The sequence below is a fragment of the Haemaphysalis longicornis genome, unplaced genomic scaffold (assembly GCF_048455015.1).
Source record: "Haemaphysalis longicornis isolate Haplotype H1 unplaced genomic scaffold, Haemaphysalis longicornis Haplotype H1 scaffold_13, whole genome shotgun sequence".
NCBI lineage: Eukaryota > Metazoa > Arthropoda > Arachnida > Ixodida > Ixodidae > Haemaphysalis > Haemaphysalis longicornis.
In genome coordinates, this window is record NW_027526233.1 from 59,608,912 (window position 1) to 59,625,379 (window position 16,468).

Genomic DNA, 16,468 nt, shown 5'->3' on the forward strand with positions numbered 1-16,468 from the left:
CATAAAAAGGCAGAAAAGTTGGCTCTGGCTGCAAAAAAGCAACAATATTACTGTAGAAGGTTCATGAAATTTGTTTTGTTATAAAATTGAGCCTCCAAAAAGAATAATTTGTCAGTAATTATTTAGAAGCATCATGTACGATGAACGAGAAAAAAATATTACCCTCTTTTGTTGGTTTTAGCTTCGAGACAAAAATGAAGCCGTATGGCTAGTTAAGCCATAGAGTTTTATAGTAATATGCACTTGAGAAAAATCTGGCGCTGCAGTCGCGGGCCGCCGTGGGCGGCGCCATTGCAGCCAGCCACGTTCCTCGCCTCCTTAGCTTGGTTAGCCATATGGCTTCTTTTTCGTCTTGAAGCCAAAGGGGTAACATTGTTTTTTGTTTATCTTCCATGAAGCTTTTAAATAATCCCTGTCAAATAAATATTTATGGAGCTTTAATTTTACAATAACAGAACAAATTCGATTAATCTTCTGCAGTAATATTGTTCCATTTTCGAGGCCAAAGCCAAATTTTCTGCCTGTTCGTTAGCCATGCCAAGGACAAGTGGAACGTGCCCGCCCGATACATGACGGCACGCTCGTTGAAGCGCGGCTCCCCTAGACAGTGGCGCCAGATTTTCCTCTAGTATATATTAGTATGAAACTCTATGAGCTACGCGAAGTAGGCGAGGAACGTCGCCAGCGGCAATTGCGCGGCGCCGCCCACAGCGGCCCGCGGCAGCAGCGACAGACTTCCCTCTAGTATATATTAGTATGAAATACTATGTTTCATACGGAGGGGTGCGGAGAGGGGGATGGGGGAAAGAATTAGAGCTCGTGTCATCAGAAAATCCTACAAGATGGTGCTGGCTGTATCCAAGTTCAATGCGCGTTTGCCCTTACAACGCCACTGGAGCGAGCCGTGTCTTGCCATGCAATTTTTTTCACGTTCACTGCGTATCCCGACAAACTTCTCAAGCTTCACAGTGTTCAACTGCAGCAAAATTTATGAATATTGTTGCATGTAATGTATCGTGCTCGAAGTGCTAAACTATTTCTTGGGAGCGACCACAGTTCACGCTCACAAAAAATAAAATTTACCCATACTTTTCCCCTGAATTGTGCGTCACGTCTACGTCGTGGGCAAAAAACTTCGCTGGCCATCCACCGAGTGGAATTTTAGCGGAACTGCATGGTAGTTCGAGAAAGCATTATTGCTGTAGCAACAAAGATAATTGCTGCAGCAGAGATACGGTTGCTATAGCAACACGTGTGTTGCGCTGGTGACGGCCTATATAACAATGGATAGGGTGCAAACTTGGGAAAATTCTTTAGAGAAGTCACACACAAAACAGAGATATCAATACCCCACCTGTGAAATACCTATACGGTAAGAGCGAAACAAATACATTAGGACAAAAATATAGAATAGCCTCGCCATGAATGCTATACAGAGGACTATTTCTGTCGAGAGTCAAGAAGTGTGGGAGAGGGTAGAACTCTTACTACATTCTTAACATCGTTCCTTGCCTGCAAATATCGCGCCACGTTTTTTTTTTGTTCGCATAATGTTTCACTACGTATTCGGCAAAGCGTGCAGTTTTTGTCCTTTTTTTAGTGCGCGCGTATTTTTCATGAACCATGTAGATATTTTGTTTACGTCCTAACGACAAAGTCGGTGCTTGTGTTTAAACATTTTGCACGGGCATACTACTGCACCATTGCTGAGGGCCCAGATCACACAAATGTCTACTTGGTAACAATGGGGAAAAACAAATTGAGAAAATCTAAATTGAAAATTTGAGAGGAAATAACGCTTGCAGTAGCAGCTGGATTGCTGTAGTAGCTGACCGCATAGGCACCCTGAACCGGAAAGAGGCCACTGTGAACGCACAGCTTTTAGGTGCGAAGCACCTTAGGACTCCGCTTTGTCCGTACCTTGGCGTCCGTCTACACAGTGCAACGCATGCACGAGGAGCATTGGATTGAAGTGGATTGGATTCAAATGGATTGAATTGGATTTGGATTGCACTGGTTTAAATTCGATTGTATCGGATTGGATTAGATTGGAATTGTACATACTGTACACACGCGTTGCCCCTCATTTACATGCGCGAGTGGGCAATTCCACGTGTGAGTTTCGGTAAGAACAATCCCCAGTGCTTCGCCCACTCGTCATGAATAACTTCGTGGAGATGCGTGAATTTTTTTCTAATAAAGAGCTCTGCCAGCAGTGCCGATTTCTCAGCCAGTTATCGCCCACTTGCTGCAGCCCGTCATGCGAACGGTCTACGGGGCTAACAGAGAGAAGGGGTAAATAAAGAACAGTGATGAATGCGTGACTTCCTCGTTGCCTGATTGGCCGGCAGCAATATCCGCGACTGACGTCTTTGTTATCTGTGCTACTTAAACTTTGCGGCCGTCTCCGTTGGTATCGTCATGATGTTACCCAAGTGCCTTTGCGTGGCCGCCCGTGGCCCGGCTCGTGATGTGGCTGTTGGCAACATTTTTAAGCGGTGGCTCTTGGTACCCAGGGTTGGTATCTCGCCGATACTTACGTAAATTAAGTGCTACAACAGAGGCGATGAGCATAGAAACTTTCTCACAATACATAGCTTCCACGCGACGTCACCTTACCATTTTTTGTGCACAGCTCGCAGCTTCCCTGCTGGTGCTCGAGATAAGAGCAACAGATAAGTGCACTGCCTTTCACCGTCCACGCGGTTCGTGAACATGGCGGCTATTGCGACGTCAGTGGAAGACATGTAAAAAATGACACCCCGAACCACCATGGTATATAACGAATAGCTCTACTGCTTGAACGGAAAACATCAGTGCTATATAGACCATTCCAACGAGGGCGCCGCCATCTTGCGTGCGCAGCGTCCTCTCGTAGCTGGCAGGTCTGCTGGCTTGGGCGTTTGCTCCGCGGCGCATGGGTGCCTACGCCGGATCGGTGAATTTTCCGTTGTAGCGCGTTGTACGTTCTTTTCCGCAATATACTTTAAAAGGGAAAGTTGTTGCATACAACCGGTCTAAGCGATCTGGCTTACATTGGCGGCTTTTAAGGCCACGGTGGAGCTGAAATTCGCTTCGAGGTATACAGCGTGGTCCACGATGGATAAACGATGCCATATTGAACACGTTTGCAGTACTTCATCACAATTTTTTTGTTTGCGTGTGTGTGCCCGGGAACACGTAAAGCGGGTATTTTGATCGTTTTACTGCAAAGACTAATGTTCATTAAAACAATCTAAACGTGATGCGCTCGGCGCCCATGGGCAACAAACAAAAGCGCGTGTCGAGGTCAGTGAAACAGACTTCTGGTTTCACATCCTTTCAGGGTTTAATACAGGTTGTTTTGGGTGGACTTAGTAAATATTTGGCACACTACATAGTTTGTATTAAACATTATCGATATATCAACACTGCCGCCAACTATAAACAACACTTCCTCTTTTCAGAATTTCAAGCTGATCTGCAGCACAATTTAGCGCGCAACTAATGTACAACATAAATAAAATGAACAGCACAGCTCCTGGAGAGCGTCCACGGTTATACAACTAATTATTAGGCGTCCGCCGTTGGGCAACCAGACAAGCGTTCGCTTTTGCGTTGCTTTTATCTAGGTTTGTTGGTGCCGACAACGAGGCATCACATTTGGGTAATACACTGAACACTTTGCTGGAGTGAGTGAGTGAACAGTTTTATTTTGCCCGAGTCGGGGATGGGGGAAGAAGGGAGGTGGAACCCTTTTCAGTGGTCTCCTCCCCCTTCCGCTCAGATTGGCTGTGGAAAGGTACAACCTATTGAGGAAGTAATCACTGTGAAAATCGCCAACTCTAGCCCACGTAATACTTGGAGCCGGGTATGCCGCAATGTGACCGGAGCAACCGTGGATGGAACTAATACCATCTGCGGCACAGGCAAATTTCAGTGACCCATTTTAGTTTGGAAAGACGGTAGAAGAATTTTGTGCCACTACTTCAAGGTAGGACAGTAAGAGCTGAGAAGAACAAAATTGCCAAACCTTTTGTGTGCTTTAAAGTGTGCAACTAACAAGCTGCTAGGCTCGCTCATTTATTAGCAACATTTAATTAAATGAATGCGTAAATTAGTGGCAAACCCGCACGCGCGATGCCTACGAAGCGTAGTCAAGGTAAAGGAGCAGCCGCGCCGGGCCCGCCGTGATCGCGCGCCCAGTCCAGAGAGGAGGAAAGGCGGCCGCGCGCCGCGACCACTGAGTACGAGAGTACGTTTCCCCCTCGCCCGATGGAACGGTCTATACAACGTTCCTATACAAACTGTGCAGTCTAATCATTCGGGCGTGGCACCGCGATATGGGCGCAGTACGTGCCGTCATGATGCTTTCTATGGTAACGGCATGCTAGAGTTACTGTATATGCTATATACAGTCTACAACATGCCTCGCGGCAGCGCTTATGGCGACAAGAAAGAGCGACACGCAAATGAAGAGATCACGAAGACAAAATAGAAGTTTGGTTCGCTAAAAAGACTGCTTTATCTCGGACGATGATACGTTTGTTATCGCAAACTTCCGACAAATAACGGAGATATTGATAAAAACAGATAAAGCAGCGGCGACTCCCCAATCACTTAGTTTTGCGCCTGGCGGCAGCAGACTAGCTAAGTTACTGCCAAGAAACACAACAAGGCGATTATAGCAGGGTACCTCTATAGTCAAGTTTGGTCGTATCAATGAATGCTAACTCTCGTTCTCGAAAAACTGCCACAGAAACATCGCGGACTGTCTTGTGTATGCCGCAAGCACGCGAAATTTTCATCCAGTTGACAACATTGGAAATGTTTTATTCGCAGCTTGGCAGCGAGCCTTCGCGGCCGTTCCCGTGCTACTGTCACTGGAAACGTCACAGAGTAGCGGCACTCTTTTCTACTATTGTTCCGTGCCGCCGCCGTGATCATTGGTCAGTTCGCACCACATGACATTTGTTTACACTGCGGCGGTGCGCGGGCACCGCCATTTTGTTGCTTATGCGTTTTCTGTCGGTCAATTGTGGTATTCTCAGCTTGTCCTCCCTAGTCTGCGGCTGCGCATGCTTGGCGTCGTTCCGAACGCGAATCAAAGATAACGCGCTTCGCACCATTTCAGCTGCAGATGTGCCTCCGAAGATGCCGTGTTGCTGCGTCATCGGCAGTGCTGTTTACAAATGACCTCGTCAAATTTATCGGTGAGGCTGACCGAGGCAGCAATGTGGCAACACTGATAAACACCAAAATGGCCGCCGTTGCTCACTTGCGTGCCTCAGTGACTGTACTCTGTGGCTTATCTAGTGACACTAAATGACAGTACTCTGTGGCTTATCTAGTGACGCTATACGTGCCCATACAAGCGCGGCTGCGGTTCCTCGTGACAGGCAGCGTAGTTCTTAAGTTCGGCCGTAAAGACCGCTCTTGTTTAAATGACGAGAGCTGGTGTGATTTTACTTTTTGCGCCACCTTGCGACACCGCCTTTGGCAAGGCGGTATGTGTAAACCACGGCCTCCGCGATCGGCTGCCGGCGGCACGCCGTAGCAACGGCGGGCCGCCGGCAGCCGATCGCGGAGGCCGTGTGTAAACCATAGACTTTCATACTAATCTATACTAGAAGGAAATCTGTCGCTGCAGTCGCGGGCCGCCGAGGGCGGAGCCATTGCCGCTAGCTACGTTTCTCGCCTACTTGGCTTGAAAGCCATATGGCTTCTTTTTTGTCTCGAAACCAAAATCAACCAAAAATGGTAACATTTTTTTTCTTGTTCATCGTGCATGAAGCTTCTACATGATCACTGACAAATTATTTATTCTGGAAGTTCAGATTGATAAGATGAACCTTTTATAGTAATATTGTTTCTTTGTTTTCAGCCAGAGCCAACTTTTCAGGCTGTTCATGAACCGTTCCAAGGACAAGTGGAACGTGCCCGCCCGGTACATGACGGAATGGTCGCCGAAGCGCGGCTCCCCTAGACAGTGGTGCCAGATTTCCCTCTAGTGTATATTAGTATGAAACTCTATGGTGTAAACCAACGCCGTCTTTGTGAACAACTGGGACGGCATTTCCGACCCGAAAACCACCTTCTCCTTGCATCCAGTGCTATTTTGACGGCGGACGCTACAAGCGCCACCTGCAGAAGGCGTACGATGATGATGATTATTGCTGATTGATATTGGTATCTCTTTGTAGTGGGGTGATGACGTGTCATCTTACCAAAAAAAAAGAACATACCTATGTTTTACACTCTTTGTTTAAAACTAGCGCTGCTCTTAGGGCAGGCACAAAAAGAAAACTTATTACGCACAAAATACTTTTTCCTGGTACAGGTGGTAGCTGTCCTAGGCAATATTCCCCTCTCTGATTTTCGTCCACCAGCATTTTGAGCTTCTTTTCGTCGTCTCGACAGCCTTGAAGTTAACCCCCTCTGTGCTACCCTTAAATCCTAGGGCTTCTGGAAGCCGAATATTTCCCTTGGATGGATACTCTCGTATTCTAACACTATGCGCTGCATAGTTTGTTTCTTTTCCACAGACCACGCATACCCCATAATTTCGTGTATACTTCCCCACAAAGCTCCTATTACGCAAGCAACCTGCTCTAGCCTGAAAAAGCAAAGCACTGACTTTGGACTTATGTTAGAATATTTCCTTTCTGATGTGTAATTTCTCAGCCATGTACATCTCTAACGAAGTCATAGCTCCCATTTTTTTCTCACCATTTATTCGTTTCTATCTGCTTGCCTCTTTTTTGGTTAGCTTGGCTGTCTTGGATTCTTCACTGCTCTTTTCGTATTTCATCGTTAGCCTCCTAGTCTTCCTTAGTCACTGCGTATCCACGGTTTTAATGTATAGGTACCTAAAAACTTTAGCTGTCCCCCTACGTTGATCCATTGCTCTCAGCCTCCTCTCAAAACATATTTTACTCTGCGCTTCTCGAACTTGAAACGAAGCCCAGCCCGTATCTCCCTGCACTGCTTCGTTAGTCGTTTTTCCAAGCTATCCTAAGGCCAAAGGGCCTACCGTTCTCTGGTTCCCTTCAACACCTGCTAGAACGTCTCATTTTAAGAAGAGGACTGCATTAGCAAATGTGAGACCCATCACCATTACTCCTTTCCACATTCCTCTCACTACTTCATATTTGTTGTACCCCCTCCCCAGAGCTTTATGCTTCATTATAGCTGCGTTTCGCTTTCACTTCCCTGAAGTTACTCCACGCGAGTTTTTAAGTAGTTATTCCCTTCGTTTATCCACACTCCCAAATATCTATATTCCTTCACTTTCGGTAATTCGCCATGTTGGGGTGACACTGCGTCAGTTCTAATGCCCGTGAAAAATATTAATCCCGTTTTTTCTGCGCTACAATTTAACCCGAGGTCAGTGTCGTCCTGACCGCTAATATTTATAAGGTCGTTGTATATCGGTCTGGTTATCAGCTAAAATAACGATGTCGTCTGCGTATAACATTCCCGGAATACGCTGTTGTACCGCTTCGCCTTGCAGCATATGGGTTAGGCTGAACCCTAATTGACTTTCTTCCAGTTTCTTTTCTAACCCTGCCATGTAAAGCATCAACAGTATTGGGCTCAAAGGGCATCAGTGTTTCAGTCCCCGATTGGTGTCGACCAGCTCGGCGCATTTGTCCTTGCCATGTAAGGTTCACTCTATTAAATTGCTATAAGGAACTGTAATAACTCGTCATATAATCCCTGGAGTTTCAGATTATTTCACCCGAATCTTTGAACTCGTTTATAGTATCTCTTCTCAAACAGTTTACCATTTCCTCATTTCACTCCCTAGCACTACTTCCGGTCCAGAGATACGCCACTCCTAAGAATGTATTTTTCCGCTCTATGATGCCTCTAACCCATAGATGCTCATTGCAGCTTTCACGCATTATCTGCCAGTCGGTCCCTTGTTTAATAAGCCCGCCAACGCATCCCCCTCTCTTCATTCCTGTGGTCACGTTGCATCCTTCCCAGACACAATTGTCAATGACAGGTGGGGCTCCTACTTCTCGGAGGTTAGTCTCGGCTAAAGCGTATACGTTTATTTCTTCCTGTTCAAGATGGTTTTGAATTTCTACCCACTTATCAAGCTTCTCTGCCTCCCTGCATGTTTATGTAGCTGATTAAATATTTATTGCATTTGTTTTTCCATTTGGCTTTCCGCTCACGGGGTCTATTTTACACTCTCGCAGCCACCGCCATTCTGACGATGGACGATATACGGTGGCCCGCGGCACCTCCGCGGAGTTCTTACCATTCTCGGGAGGCCCTGGTACGGTAGATGCCGTACACCGAAAGGACGATGAAGGATAGGAAGAGGATGGCTGCTATGCCTGTGATGACGATCGCCTGCGTCGAGATGCCGCGGGATTTTCGAACCGCCCGCAGGTTTCCCACGTTGCCAAAGAGCTGAGGATGTCTGCAGCGGCACACGACAGAGTTTCCAGTTGAAGAACGGGAAAAAAAAGAGGGCGTGCTTTTTCACTGAGCGATTTTGAGGGAACTTGGGGATAGAGCATGTATACGTGCGTAAGCAGCACAACTCACTGCGCAATCGGCAAAGACGAGAGAACAACACTGCCGTGCTGACTTTACCTGAAAGCTTGTTGCGCGTAACGGTAGCATACACGTACCACCATGAGCAGGAAGATATGATAAACAACAACAGGGGTCGGCCAAAGATTCGATCGAGGGATGAGCTACGAAAATTTGGGGTTAAGGGTGGACTTAGCTAGCACTCGATAGACGTTGCTGGAGATCTTCGGGAGAGGCCTTCGTCTTTCCGTGGGCACAACCAGGATGATTATGACGATTACGATGACAAAAAACATCCGTACGCGGCCATTCCGTTCTCACGACCATTTTTTACTTGCCTCCCTGCCATGCAAACGCCTCCCTTCTCTCCTTCCTCGAACCCCTTACTCTCCCCTTCCTGTCTCGCTCCTACGCGATAGATACGGCGGAGGTTTGTTCAGTTTCGGCGCACATTAAAAATGGCCAGGTTATCAAAATTTATCCGGAGCCCTCCACTACGGCGCGCCTCATCGCCTACATTGCATCGGCGCTTTCAACCCTACAATCAATCAATCAATCAATCAATCAATCAATCAATCAATCAATCAATCAATCAATCAATCAATCAATCAATCAATCAATCAATCAATCAATCAATCAATCAATCAATCAATCAATCAATCAAGTTTGCTCAAATCCATTCAATTTTTTCGAGATCCACTGCTCGCGCAGCGTCTACTGGAACCTTTCGTTACGGTTGGACTTGAAATGCCGCCACGAGATCTAGGCTTTTGCGCGAGCCCTGTCTGTATCTTTTGTGTTAAAACATTGCTCTCAGCGCGAATTCTTTATTCGCTATCACAGAAACCAAGCACGCATATTATTTCAATGAAAAAAACAGTGCTAATAGCCGTAATGTTTTGTTTTTCTGCCTCAAATATGGCTGCTCGCTTTTTCTCAACGGTGTTGACAAGTAGTAAATATTGTACCTGATGTAGCAGTTTAGAAAGGTGTTTCCTCTAAAACTTCTCGTTTAAGAATTCTTTTAACTTTAGTCCGGGCGGTGGTATCGACGGACGTGCAGGCAGGAAGGCAGACAGACAGACAGACAGACAGACAGACAGACAGACAGACAGACAGACAGACTATTTTTGAGGCAAAGAAAAGGAAATTAGCATAAAGTGCGTACAGGCTAGTATAAAAAAGACTATCGTCATTGAAATACAAGCAATATGTGACCCCTTTGCGCATCAATAAAGGCAACCTGTTTCGCCAACAAAAGTATTAACGCTGCGCTAACACAGCAGGGATGTGTGATGAAGCGCCGCGATTACGTGTCCTTCAATAAACTCCCTTGTTAGCAGCTCTTCCTACCTGAAACGTTTAGGGCGACAGCTCTATCATTGCAGGCACAAACCCAGAAAACGCCCCGTAGTGTCCTTCTGACCTTCAAGCTCAGCCAAGGTCAAGCCAGCGCCGCGTGAGGTTGCGCAGTAAAAGTGTTTATTCGCTCGTTCATTTCAAGAGAAAGGGTGCGAAGAGGGGCATAGGGGAAGAGTAAGACCGCTGGGCATCAGAAAATGATACTATATAGGAGGTGCTGGTTGTATCCAAGTTCACTGCGTGTTCGTGCCCACACCGGTCATTGGGACGGCCAGCGCCTGTATTGCCTTTTGGAGCAATTGTGGGCGCAGTCACTGCGCGACTTCGGCGCGAAAACAACTCTCGCTCGACAAACTTGGTTTAACTGCTTTCAACAACAGCAAAAGTTCTTTCATAATGTGTGTCCTAGCATCCTGTTCTCGACGTTATATGTATGATACAGTTGCGTACAATAACCTTTCAGTTGGTGTCACCGCTGCTGTCACGGTTGTTCCTAAGTCTCTCGTCCTTGTATTTTGCGCTTTTATTTTCCGTCACGCTCCAACTCACCCAAGCTTCCACGTTATGTAACACAGAGACAACACACTGCATTGTATACACGGTGTCACAGTTAACGGGTGCACGGATATTTAAAACGACCGAAAAAATACAAAATGAAAAATACGTCAAAGGGACTTGACGTTTTGAGTTCGTTTATGTTCTTCAGGCGCAATGGTTTGTTTCGGTTTTTTTTCCTATTGTGCGTGTTGAAGTCAGCGAAACCACCCTTTTTGGGTGTTAATAACACATCGGAGGAGCCAGTTCTGAAATATTCGAGTGTCATGGGAAACGGCTTCCTCTGGTAATGTTGATTTGCGTATGGTTAGAGCAGCCGTTTTTTTTTCATCAGTATAGTTAGAGAAAACTTGCTCGAACGCATATTACGCGAACATTAGGCGCCATCAATTCCGCCTATGTGTCTGTGCCATCTCAGCGGACAATCATGTGAACAGTCTCACGTAGACTCACTAAATAAAGGCTTTCCGAGTATCGGCCCTCTTTTCTCTCATTGTTATGCGCCGCCAGGATTTTCATTGGTCTGTCGGCACCACGTGATATTTGTTTACATATGGGTGCAGCCATTTTGTTTCTGGGCACCTCTCTCTCTCTCTCTCTCTCTCTGCTGCGCGCACGCTAGAGCGGCCGGTCGCGTTCTTCCTGTCACAACCGGTGGCGGGTTTCGTTGGGATAGGTGGCAACACTGCAAGCCAGAAACAAAATGGCCCCCAGACGCTTCCGGGTGCACGAAGTGGCGGTACTCTTAAGCGTAACTTATTTAGTGACGCTAGCATCAACGGAAGAAGAGAACGAGATTGAGCTCCGGCTTGGTACTATCATCCACACACGGCTCTACCATCTGCGCGCCGTTCGTCATACACCTTGTAACCTCAATACATATAAATGTAACTCGTAATACATATACTTTCGTGCCAGATGATGAATGTATACATACCGACGCGCACGCGCACTCACACACACGCACATCTGACTCTCCCTCCTGGGGAGAGGGATCACAAAATTTCACTCCTCGTACCATTATGCTGCTCCTAATTTCCCCTCACGAGAGGGAAATTACGCTCCGCAAGGTATGGATACGGTGTCTCTTGTTTCTCTTTCTAAGTTGCATATAGTAATTGTTCTATAAAGGGGCAATTTCTATAAAGAGGGCAATTTCACAATGGGTCCCTTTGTACTTACTGATTATTACATCTTAATAAGGGGGCTCTTCCGGTTGATCCAAAACTAGTTAGCGTCGGCGTGTGTCAATCCTCGGCCATCCATAACTTCCTTGGGGCCTGAGCTCCGAACACAAAAGTGAACGCACGTGACAGCGCACCACTATTACAGTTGACGATGTTATAAAGGCGGTGTCTATTCTGGCACCGCTCCATGGCATACTAATTTTTCCAGAATTCTACCGACAGTCACCGTTCATCAACGCCCATCGGCTACCAGAAGTCACATGACACCTGCCGGTAAAATAATGGAATTGTTTTTCTACCGCAGCCGACAAAAAAACCTAACTTAATCAAACCTACTGAAAGCAACGACAAAAGAAAGGCACAGAGGACAAGGCAGCCAATGGGTGGCCACTACCGTTAAAAGTTTGTAAATTCTTCCGCCGGAGCCGGCAGAATAGACAATGACATGCTGTAAAGAACAGTGGTTCGACTTTTCAGTATTGGGCCTCCTGATACTCCGCTCCTTTGCTTCCATTCCCACCCCTAGTAACGTTACTTCGCGTGTCGCTATTTCGCGAAGCCGGGCCATTTTCAAGGCCATGGACTTCGAATATTTCCCCGGCGTGTTCGCCAGGCCAGGCCACTATACAGAGGGAAATCTGGCGCTGCCATCGCGGGCAGTCGTGTCCGCCGCCATTGCAGCTAGCGACGTTCCTCGCCTATTTGGCTTGGCCAGCCACAAGGCTTGTTTTGTCTCGAAGCCGAAATAAACAAAAAGGGGATAACATTTCTGTTGTTCATCTTGCATGAAGCTTCTGAATAATTACTGACGGAAAAATCTTTTGGGGCCTCAATTTCATAATAACAAAACAAATTTCGTTAATCTTCCACAGTAGTACTGTTAAGGTGGCTAGCCACCTTAGTACTGTTGCTTTTCGGCAGCCAGAGGCAACTTTCTAGCCTCTTCATGAGCCATGCCAAGGACAAGGACAAGTGGAACGTGCCTGCCCGGTGCATGACGGAACACTCGCTGAAGCGCGGCACGCCTAGACAGTGCGCCAAATTTTCCTCAAGTATATATTAGTATGAAACTGTAGGCCGGCCACGACAGACAGGGCCCTTGGAGGTGAACAATGCACTTGCCTTCTTTTCCGAGGAAGACCTGTCCCTCGATGATGTGAGGGGCGAGGCGGAACATCCTGTGGGTTGCCTTGGGCGCGGTGGCTCCGACGTTTTCGCCCGGGTGGAACATGGGCCGGCGACCCTTCTTGCTGCTGTTCTTGTCCTTGGCCATCGCTGCTCGCTCGCTGGAGGTGCAGAGTCGGGAGGGCTGCGTGCGATGCTCAGCACTTTCCTTCTTCTTCTCGCCCTAGCTGCACGCGACGGCAAAGTTGTTGTTTTTGTTGTTCCTGGCGATGTGGCTCATATCCACGTGGGGAATTGGCCAGGAATCGGGCGTGAGAAGGGCTGATGCGCCCGCTTAAAACACCGGAAACTAATACACCTCTCTATTTATACGCAGAGAGAAAAAAGGAATTGGTTGAAAGTTATAGCTGGATTTTTGATTAGAACAACTGAGCTTTTTGGAGCGGAAAAACTACATGCCAGAATCAACGCTAACAGGGCAGGCGCCTGGACTCGGAAACGTATGCATGAATGGCTGCAGCCACCCCTCGGTGACAATACCCCAGTTATGTGGCCCCAAAAGATAGTAGAACGGGCATGAAAATAGGCAGGCCAATTCGTCGTAATGGCTTGGCAAGATGACGTTGCCTCATCATAGAAAAACCGCGGATATGCAATATAAAGTGCTCTAAAGTCTCCTGATCACCGCAGACAGCACATCGGGAGGAGGAGGCTAGACGAGCCCGGTGCATATAAAAGTTGAGTTGGGGGACTCGGCATCTGAAGGTAGTCAATGTGACCTCGCATTGTCGAGATTCACAAAAACGGGTATTCCAATTTTGTTTTAAATGGACATAATCTTCAAAATTAGTGATGATTCCTTCCTGCATTCCTGCTAGGCGTTGGTAGGTGCGAAACCTTGCTCCTGCTACAATGAAGGGAATAGGGCATAGGTCAACTGCAGGGCCATCTAACGACGATCGCGCCAAGAAATCCGCCTGTTCATTAAGCTGTAAGCCTTCGTGACCTGGAACCCAAATGAGGCAGATGTCCCGCAAATGGGAAGGAACAAGAAAGTTGAATGTACGAATAAGAGCGGAATTTGCGGATGAAGACAGAGCAGAACAAACCGATAAGTAGTCAGTAATTATTGCTACGTTAAAGTGCTGCGGAGGTACGTCTTTTAAGGCCAGAACTATCGCAAGGAATTCGGCTTGAAATATTGATGTGAAGTCAGGCAAACCAGCGAGACTGACCAGTTAAGGTGTGGACTAAAAATTCCCACACCTGCTCGCTCCTCACGCTGGGATGCATCTGTTGCAACTATTGCATAATTCTTAAAGCTCGCCAAATGGTCGTGGAGTATTCCTGTTAAAAATCGCGAAGTAAGCATTTTAGCGTTGGTGGGGAAAATATTATGGAAAGTTAAAGGCGCAGGAGGAACGTCACAGGGCATTGTCAGTACTGTGGGAATATTGATACTCAATGGTGAGAGTAACGTCTGGGCATAAACACACTGTGGTCGAATGTACCGAGGCCACCAAGAGCTGAAAAAGAGTGCTGGCTGAGCAACCATCAATGAAAAATATCTGCTCTGTGGAGATTCAAAAATCCTCATAACCGTCAGTACTGTTAGTAGCCGAAACCGAGACTCCAGGCGCGGAATGCGGGCCTCCCAATACAAGATATTATTGGCGACGCACCTTGGGAGGCCGAGGCACAATCTCAGTGCAGGATGTTCCAACATAACAAGCTTTCTGAATTTGTAATCTGGTGAACCGGAAAAGAGGGCGCAGCCAAACTCTAAAATGGGACGCATGTACCCCCTGTAAAAAAAAAGTAAAGTGTCCCTTCTCATTCCAAAAGACCTATTGCTGAGTCTCCTCAACAGTCCAAGTGCCCGCTCTCCTTTGGTCGCAATATGGCTTATGTGAGGGCGCCAGTCCATTGTCTGGTCATATATTACACCCAAATACTTCAAAGACACCACCTGAGGAATAGTCGCCTCCCGATACGTCACGCAGAGGGTAACCGGAGCAGATACCGGAAAAACAATGACAGCGCACTTCTTGACGTTAAGTTTCAAATTTATGTATGTTAACCTCCTTTCGATGGACAACAAATATGCCTGTAGCATTTCATAAAGAACGTGAATGTCCTGGGCAGCAGAGAAAAAGGCTATGTCGTCAGCGTAAACATAAGTACAGACTTCCTGATTTGTTGGGATTGAGCGCATTAGTACAGTAAATAGGATGGGGGAAAGCACCGAGCCTTGGGGGACGCCCCTTGTCTGATATAAAGTCGATGATTTAAAGCCATTTTTCGAACAACCCTTACAAAAATGGGTTCTGAATTTCTGTTGACGTTTCATTGAGTTCTCATTGATTCAACGGAAAATCAACAGAAACTCAATGTTCATTGAGTTTACACATTGAGAACACAACGGAATTTTCGTTGTGGTCCGCACAATGATTTTTCTATTGTGGAGTTCTTGTTGACTTTTTGTTGTATTTTCAGTGACTCATGGTGATTATTTGTGAAACTCAATGTTCATTGAGTTTACACATTGAGAACACAACAGAATTTTCGTTGTGGTCCGCACAATGATTTTTCTATTGTGGAGTTCTTGTTGACTTTTTGTTGTATTTTCAGTGACTCATGGTGATTATTTGTGGGCAAGTCATCAGCAACTGATGCCAAATACTATCTGCATGCTTCTTCGACATGGACAGCCACGTGCACTAAAACGTTAATACCCACTGTCCTGGATGTATGAGCCTAATTAGGCAGCATCTTAGCATATTTTTGTGCAGTGTGAGTGTATTAAATAAGTTGCATTTTTCAAGGAAGTTGCATTTTGTACAGGTAGCCAGCTTTCACAATGCAACTCTCAGCGCTTTCTTGTACCGGTACGTATATCCCAGCTGAAAATATGGCAACATATCCATACGACATGCATGATATCATAACGATTTCGAGATGTCTTCAATATCACAAAGATTTCAACGAAAATCACATAACTTTTACGGCATGTTGTCGACACCTTATGAATTCAACGACATTTCGTTGTCCTCAACATCACGAAGGTCCAATATCGCAAAGATTTCAACGACTTGTCGAATAAGTATAACGACATGTCTTTAATGATAAGGACTTCTACTAGATGTCGATATACTGCAAGATTATAAAGGTCTGATATCGTAAAGAGTCAAACAACATGTCGAAGATCAACAACATGTTCATGATATAAAGATTTCAACGATGAGTCCTAGACGTTCTGCAACATGTCTTCAAGGTATTCTTACAACATGTCACATATCGCACAAATCAGCTCCATCATGTCTGATGCTTTGTGTAACATCTCGCAGACAATATATGTTCTGCCTTGTCAGCATTGGAAGCATGCAAAGTACAAGATACAGCACAAGGTAAAGTACAGTACAAACTTTGATAACTTGCACTTTCAGTGTGATCGAACAAAATTCAAATTCTTGTTTATACTGCTGTTTTATCAATGTTTCTAGAGTGCATATTTCAATTTCAGCCATTCAGTTAACCCATAAAATTCACTTGTCCATACTACAAAATATCCGCTGCTTCACCACCAGCTAAAAATTTGTCTCCAGATATCATTAAACAGGAGCGTCTATATCTGGTATAGACGCTAGACGAAAACGTTTGCGTTCTGATTTTTCCCTTCTAGACGGACGATAGCATAACGACAACGA

At 46.1% G+C, this 16,468-nt stretch overlaps 1 protein-coding gene across 1 annotated transcript in view; it reads right to left on the minus strand.

The window, feature by feature from the left end:
- Positions 1–12,909, minus strand: part of LOC144163854 (EEF1AKMT4-ECE2 readthrough transcript protein-like) — a 59,133-nt gene extending 46,224 nt beyond the window's left edge. Inside the window, exons 1-2 of the mRNA XM_077694535.1 lie at positions 12,755–12,909; positions 8,252–8,416 (exon numbers count right to left, since the gene is read on the minus strand). Of these exons, the coding sequence (XP_077550661.1) occupies positions 8,252–8,416; positions 12,755–12,909 (320 nt within the window). The remainder of the gene's footprint in view (positions 1–8,251; positions 8,417–12,754) is intronic.
- Between the last annotated feature and the right edge of the window lie 3,559 nt (positions 12,910–16,468).